The sequence below is a fragment of the Miniopterus natalensis genome, chromosome 11, assembly GCF_054644295.1.
Source record: "Miniopterus natalensis isolate mMinNat1 chromosome 11, mMinNat1.hap1, whole genome shotgun sequence".
Lineage (NCBI taxonomy): Eukaryota > Metazoa > Chordata > Mammalia > Chiroptera > Miniopteridae > Miniopterus > Miniopterus natalensis.
Window position 1 is genome coordinate 43,739,112 of NC_142091.1, and position 8,161 is coordinate 43,747,272.

The window sequence follows — 8,161 nt, forward strand, 5'->3', positions numbered from 1 at the left end:
GTGAATTCCTAAAATTGCAAGCCAGGTATCCTGACTATATAACCCTAAGCCTAAGCCCTAACCCTATCTGATGCCAAAGGGGCAAAGGAAACAATATCCCATGTAGCACTGTGTCTCTAAAATTCTGAAGATTTGTAGAAAAGCTCTGGATCTCTGTTATATATAAGATTCATATGTTACTTTATTACCTTTAAGGAGAAATGGTATATAATTTGCTATCATTTGTTTTAAAGAATACATAAAATACCTACTATCTCATTTTGTAATTGTAATATTTATCATCAGAAATCTAAGGAAAAGCCCTGGCCGGCGTGGCTCAGTTGGTGGGGTGTCGTCCCATGCACCAGGAGGTCACTGGTTTGATTCCTGGTCAGGGCACAGGCCTGGGTTGCAGGCTCGATCCCCGGACTGGGCGTGCAGGAGGCAGCAGCTCGATGTTTTGCTCTCTCTCTCTCCCCTTTCCTTTCTCTCTCTCTAAAAGTCAATTTTAAAAAATAATAAAATAAGATAAAACACGAGTGAGAACATTGCAACACACATGACAGTTACTTTTTAAGAAAGAGAGAGAGAGAGAGAGAGAGAGAGAGAGAGAGAGAGAGAGAGAGAGAGAGAGAGAAAGAAAGAAGGAAAGAAAAGAAAAGAAAAGAAAAGAAGGAAAGGAAAGGAAAGGAAAGGAAAGGAAAGGAAAGGAAAGGAAAGGAAAGGAAAGGAAAGGAAAGGAAAGGAAAGGAAAGGAAAGGAAAGGAAAGGAAAGGAAAGGAAAGGAAAGGAAAGGAAAGGAAAGGAAAGGAAAGGAAAGGAAAGGAAAGGGAAAAGGAAAAGGAAAGAAAAGGAAAAGGAAAAGGAAAAGGAAAAGGAAAGAAAAGGAAAAGGAAAAGGAAAAGGAAAAGGAAAGAAAAGAAAAGAAAAGAAAAGGAAAGGAAAGGAAAAGAAAAGAAAAGAAAAGAAAAGAAAAGAAAAGAAAAGAAAAGAAAAGAAAAGAAAAGAAAAGAAAAGAAAAGAAAAGAAAAGAAAAAAGAAAAGAAAAGAAAAGAAGAAAAGAGAAATCTAAGGGAAAAAAATCATAGTTTTTCCCCAGGCACAGAAATCTTTGAAGAGTTGACGAAATGATCAGGTTTCAACCTGAGAACTTAGGCTCTCTCTTAAAGAGAAGCCCAGTCATTCTCCGGCCCAGGAGAAATCCAGTGAGGAATCCAGGGGATACAAGTTAACAGCATAATAGATAGTTGGGGAAAAGGTGGTTCACACTGAAGGAGCAGGCAGGGTGAACGCACAGAATAAACTAACAACGAGGAAAGGGGAAGTCACAGGAAAGGGGAGAGCAGGAGGGAGCAGAGCAGAGCGACGCGAGGAGAGGAGCAGGAGGGAGCAGGGCAGAGCGACGCGAGGAGAGGGGCAGGAGGGAGCAGGGCAGAGCGACGCGAGGAGAGGGGCAGGAGGGAGCAGGGCAGAGCGACGCGAGGAGAGGAGCAGGAGGGAGCAGGGCAGAGCGACGCGAGGAGAGGAGCAGGAGGGAGCAGGGCAGAGCGACGCGAGGAGAGGGGCAGGAGGGAGCAGGGCAGAGCGACGCGAGGAGAGGGGCAGGAGGGAGCAGGGCAGAGCGACGCGAGGAGAGGGGCAGGAGGGAGCAGGGCAGAGCGACGCGAGGAGAGGGGCAGGAGGGAGCAGGGCAGAGCGACGCGAGGAGAGGCCCGGCGCGCTGCTGGCCTGGACACCGCCCGCCGGCAGCCCTGCATTCACACCTCTGACCAGCAGGCCTCACCTTCAGCTCACTCTGGTAACCTGTACCTATATTTGGTTATACTGGCTATGGGAGCTATCTTTCCATGTGCTTTTTCCAGACACACTTGTCTACCCGCGTTTAAGAACTGATCCCTTCGCAGAAGGCTAGAGAAACGTGCACAGGCCCCGGGGAGCAGCCCGACCCCGGCCCACAAGGTCAGAGGCAGGCGTGTTCGCGTCGGAACTGTGCTGCCCGCCGCGCCCCGCCCGGCACGGCCACTGCCACCGCCTCGGTGGGATGCTGCTAGTAAGCCTTACCTTTTCTTTGTTCACTTTTTTAATTGCCCACTTAGTTTCTGTTTCCTTGTCTGTAGCTTCAATGACCACTCCAAAGCTCCCTTTTCCCAATATTCTTCCAAATACATATAGTTCCTGGGTAAAAAACAAGGGTTCGTTGGGTGTTACAAATGAATACACAATGCTGACAGATATCCACCCCAGGGAAGAGAGGTTCCGCTCCAGGGTAAAATCAAATAAAAGATGCCACGTATCTGATTCAAAATTAATAAACACATCTTAATTAAACAAAATAAGCTTTGGTGAATTTCATTAAATGTCCTTTGGAGGAAAACCATAAAAATCCTAATGAAGAAATGTGGAAAGCCACAAAAGTATGAAAATGAACCCCTTGCAAACTATAATATTAATAAAATATCTTCATAAGAAAAAGAAACAATGGAATATTAATACATACGTACATATATGTGTATAAAATATATTCACACCCAAAATTATCCCAAAACTCTGAGAGCTGTACTATAAAATTAACACATATTAACCATTGACAATTGCTTTCTTGTTTGCCAAATAACACTTTATCTTCATTAATTTATTAAAAATCACTTTTGTTGTTTTATTCTAGAAAAAGCAATATGTGACAGAAATTTTAATATAAATCAGCACTGAGAAGAAAACAAAAACCATCTGTAGTAATACTGTCCAGACCAAGAATCCTTCCACTTACCATTCAGCTTCTGCCTACAAACACAGAAAGCACTGGTTTTGCCAACACCAGCATTCTGGTTCACACTGTAAGATAACCAGCCACTCATTTACACTTTCATTTCCTGTGAATTTGGTTGGGAGGAGTCAGTTTCCATAATCCAAACCAACTTGAGGGCATTAACAAGAATTTCTGGATATTGAGAGTTTCTGAACAAGAGAGAACAGCTGAGGTAATACCACTAGGTGACACCTCTGCTGGGTCTGCAGCCAGTCTTCCCTAGAACTGCTGCTCTTTCCCTGTGATCACCTTCACCTTTACCTTCACCATGCAACAGGTAAATTAGTTGCTAGTCTTCATATTTTCTACTGCTTACTTTGCTTTCTTACTTTAGTAAAAGAAGATTCAATGTCCAACTGATTATTTACCTCTTTCATGAAGGGCTGCCCTGCCTAACTGCACTGTGGTCAGACTGTTCCTTTTATTGACTCCTTGCAGCATGTATGCACTGGTCCCCAAACACTATTATTACTCTCTTGCTTATTTCACTCACTTCCCGCCACCCCCCATGTTGGTCTAGAAGCTCCTTAAGAAGCTGCTTCTTTTGTATCCTTTAAAAAGCGTACCCTGAAATCTTGTAGGCAAAATAGTCATGTTTAGTGCATGGAGGACAGAGATGGGAGGGAGGGAGGGAGGGAGGGAGGGAGGGAGGGAGGGAGGGAGGGAGGGAGGGAGGGAGGGAGGGAGGGAGGGAGGCTTAGGGGGGAGGGGGGAAAGGCAGAGAAGGGGAGGAGAGGGGAGGAAGAAAAGAGAGAGAAAAGGAAAAATGGAAGGAAAGGGAAAGAAAAAGAGAAAGAGATGGGGGGAGAGAGAGGGAGAGAGAGGAGGGAGGGGGAAGGAAAGGGAAGGAAAGGGAAGAAAAGAAGGAAATAATTCAGTTTTAACATGTTAGACTTTCCTTAGCTATTTCCTTGTGATAAATACACTTTGGGGGCTACACAGTTGAGTAAAATATAATTCCTGTTTTCTCAGAATTTGTCATCTCCTCAAGAGACAAGATTATTCTTATATCAGAAAGTCTTAAGTTAAAATAAAAATACAAAATGGCATTGGAGCCTGAGACCAGAGCTAAAACACTGGGAGGGTAAAGGGAAACACTGTGAAAGAGGGGCTTCTGAGATTGGCATGGAAGGGAACAAAGGCCAAAACAAATTGAGATTTTTCCCCCCGCCAATAATCCAAGCAAGGCAAGGAAGGCATTCCAAAGGGACAGCAGTGCAAATGTGGAATGAGTTAGCAAACTGATAGATGAGTGAAGCAATAAATCCAGTCAGCAAGCCAGCCAGTCAGAATCCTCCTGCATATACACAGCTGAGGGAAATGACAGGCTGGGTATGTGAAGCTGAACCCTGTGGGAGGAGCTCGATTTATGGCCTTGACTATTGTAAAAGGAGACCCCTAGGCTCACGTGGGGCACATCCTGTCGCCAAGACACTGCTTTCTGAGGACTTATAATTACTTTGGCTCCCCTCCCTCCCCTGCTACCACTTAATAGCGAGCATTAAAGTTGGGAAACTAAGATTATTAAAATAAGACAAAATATTTTACTTTTATTATATTTATATGCCACTCCCAACTATATATTATGTAAAATGAGTTCAGTCTAAATGTAAATGGTCATTTACCCTTCCCCCCACCACAGAACAAAATAATCTCAACTCCATAACCATTTCCCCAATTTTTCTTGACCTTTAAAAACTAAACTCTCATTTTCTTTCTAAACTTATGGAACCACAACCTGGACACAGAATTTTAATACTGTTTAAACAGGACTTTTAAAAATGAGGTCTGGGTAGAGGAATAGCCCAATTGCCCAACTAGTTTTTTTATAAACTGATCTTTTTCTTCACTACCTACTTTGACATCATTACATAGTGGTAAAAATAAGAGGAAAATGACTTATTTGTATTAATTTAAGAGGATGCTATTAAAATAGTAATATAGGTCTATTTTATTGACAAAGAATAAGTCCATGATATAGTGTGGAGTGTGAAAGCATGCATGATACAACCCCATTATGAAAATGTTGAAAATGTGTGTGGGGGGGGGATCGGCAGGGGGTGTTTACATTAATGTTTGGAATGATGTTCATTTAAATTTTGAGTAGTTATCACCAGGAAATAGAATTTTGGATGATTGCAACTTCCTTTTTGTACTCTACTGAAATGTTTAAAGTCTTCAAAATGAGCCTGTCCATTAAGAGGAGGAAGAAAAATTTCAACTATACCAGTTAAGGCTATTTCTTAAAAATATGTACATACTTGGAATCTTTCACAATTTAAAATGGGGAAAAAACTGAAAAGAAAAAATAGGATGACTTACACATGCACAGAAAGTGAAGTAAAGGTGATAAATGTTAAAATTGCTTATATCTGGCTCATGATTTTTATTTTCTTCACTTTTCTATCTATATTTTCCTAATTTCTCACACCATACACACCTTTATTTTATAGAAGTTCTTATGACTAAATTTAAAACTCAGCAAATTTGTAGATTTTTAAAAATGCACACCTTCCCTTTAAAAGGAGAGATTTAAACTTTTCAAGTCAGAATTTCTCGTAAGTTTTTCTGATCACTTCAAGCATATTGCCAAATATCTCTTAGAACATTTTTTTAAAGTTAACATTAATGCAAATTTCTTCTTGTAGTTCTTCTCACTGAAGTTCCTTTAAACTGATGTTAAAAGGACACATTTAATTTCTAAAATGGCACTAATATTTAATTAATATTTGTGTTGTAACTAGAATCCTAGGAAGACAGCACTGGTATTCATCCAATCAGAGGCTTCAAAGAAAGGCCTCAAGGAAGTGAACACAAACCATCTCAAGTCATCTGGCCTCTCTGTCTGCACCTTACAGAGGTCTACACAGACCCTACGATTGCCCTCAGCAGCAGGCAGGACCTGAAGACCAAAATGTTCTCATCTGATCTAATAAAAATGCCCTCCGCTTTCCCTTTGGTCCTCTATGAGTGGAAAAATAGTATGCCTTTTCTGTAGTAAAGACTTCGGCATACTTGAAAATGGTACATTTCCCCTTTTCTTTCCTTCCCTTCCTTTAGAGACTTACTTTTAAATCATTTTTGCCATTAACCATGGACACAGAAGAAACCTGAAAGTTCCCAGTCACTTCACTTTGCTTTCTAAATACCTGAAGAGCAGCTCCATTGTCCATCCTGACGTGAGGAACTTTTACTTCTGCAAAGTTGCCCCGACTCCACTGTTGTTGAGATACCTTTCTCTCTACATTTGAGGTTTTTGAGATTGTTGAGGGCTTAGACGAAAAAGGAACACACAAAAAAGTAATATTAAGATATAACACACATGTTGACAAAGAACGAACCCTAATTTTAGATTATATGACAAATCTTTAGTGTGTGGCATGATATTTATTATGTACAATATAATTCACTGTCTTTTTCAAATTCTAAGCCCTATACAATTTATTGGCTTATTAGGCTAAAAGAGACCTTAAGAAGTCCCTCAGTCGAATCTCCTAAATCCAAGCAAGTGTACATTACAACCTGCATAGCAGCTAGGTCGGAACCTCCTCAATGATTCTTTAAAATCGTGAGAAGGCAACTTCACAGCTTTCTCAATCATCCTTGTTTCAAAACATAACCACCACTGCAAATAGGTTATACAAAAAAATTATCGGCCAGATATTCACAAAATGTGCTTCGAATGAAAACATAGTAGCAGTTCACTCAGTAACGCCTAACTCAGAGATGCCCATATGGCAATAACTATACTGTGATACAAATCAGGAAAGAAACAGTTTAGGGCGAGAATTTGAAAAAGGTAAGACTTTGAGGGCTGAGAGCCTAATGTTTCTTAAACGTACTGCTTTCTGTCTCTAAAGCTGTGCTATATCAAGTAAAATCTTCCACACTGCCTCTAGAAAAGTGAGTACACCCAAACCAGTCCAACTGGGTAGTCATAGATTGCTTATAACTAATGCAAATTGATTTTGTAGAGTATATTTGATATTCCATCTGATAACCAGAAATTGTCTTAAATAACAACTACCTATACTTAACTACAACCATAAATCTCATTCTGCATTGAAAAAAGTGCCCCCAAATTCAGATTTAATTCAACTTGAAAATCAATTTATTTCTATATAAACTACTTTTAAAAAGAAGCTGGAACAGACCTGACTGGTTTGCTCAGTGGTTAGTGTCGGCCTGTGGACTGAAGGGTCTTGGGTACGATTCCCAGTCGAGGGCACATACCTCGGTTGCCAGGTTCAATCCCTGGCCCTGGTTAGGGCTCATGTGGAGGCAACCAACTGATGTGTCCCTCTCATGTCAATTTTAAATATCCTCAGATGAGGATTTAAAAAAGCAGGAGCAGCAGCTGGAACAACATTCCAAATTATTACAATCTTGGGAAATAATTAATTAGGGCCGTGTTGGAAATATCATATAAGAATGTGCTAACCAACTTGCTCACCTCTCATGTAAGAAAGAAATGTTTCTTTAACAGTTAAAAAGGTAATGAATTAGCTGGCAAGGGCCCATGAAGGGAGCTAGGGACAGGGTTAGAGAATGGGGTTTCAACTTGTGTTGAGAGGTAGAATTTTTTATATTTACCAAATCTTTTGCGGAGGCCTTATCTTTAATAATGTGTTGTTCTTTTTTCCTGTCTGATGAAGCGGAAGAGTCTGAATAATCAAGGCTTGATGTTGCTGACGCTTGCACCACCACCACTGGAGAAAACCTTGGTTTATAGGAACATACACAAAGTGCACCTTTCTGAGTAGACGAACAGATGGGACACTTGGCGGGGTTTTTCCCCAAGCCACTATCAGCCATTTTCTGAACTCTGCAACAAAAGCAACTTGAAAGAAAGATGTTTCCGCTCTGAGAAAAAGAACCAGACCAAAAAGGATAAGGTAAGCTGATGGCAAGATTTGTAACTTCCAATTGGTGAGGTCCTTGTGTTAATGATGCACTAGACTTATATTCACACATGAGAGCTGCAGAAAGAAAAGAAATCACCATTTAGAAAATTCTTTCTTACCCTACCACTCTCCTAGAAATGAGAGAAAAGCTAGCAATTAGCACCAAAAGCATCCTGCCTGTAAATGAAAAGTTAACATTTACAACAAAATTAAGACATATTTCTAAAAAGCAATGGATCCTCATCTTTCAAAACTGAATTCTTGAACTCCAGAAATTGTATTTAACAATCAAAAGAATCGCCCTCTCTGTTGAGAACCATGAAACTGCTGAAAAGCATGGTCTAAGGAAATCAATTAGGTGGGTTGATAATTTTTTAAATGAAATAGAATAGATAATATCAGAGTGTTTTGCATAGATCTTTGGTAAGTTTTGTAAAAATTTAAATTATATATATACATTTAATCACATATA

General features: G+C 40.3%; 1 protein-coding gene across 1 annotated transcript in view; it reads right to left on the reverse strand.

Annotated features, from left to right (window-relative positions):
- STK33 (serine/threonine kinase 33) overlaps nucleotides 1-7,759 on the reverse strand; it is a 55,668-nt gene extending 47,909 nt beyond the window's left edge. Inside the window, exons 1-3 of the mRNA XM_016206609.2 lie at nucleotides 7,379-7,759; nucleotides 5,935-6,057; nucleotides 2,041-2,154 (exon numbers count right to left, since the gene is read on the reverse strand). Of these exons, the coding sequence (XP_016062095.2) occupies nucleotides 2,041-2,154; nucleotides 5,935-6,057; nucleotides 7,379-7,759 (618 nt within the window). The remainder of the gene's footprint in view (nucleotides 1-2,040; nucleotides 2,155-5,934; nucleotides 6,058-7,378) is intronic.
- Between the last annotated feature and the right edge of the window lie 402 nt (nucleotides 7,760-8,161).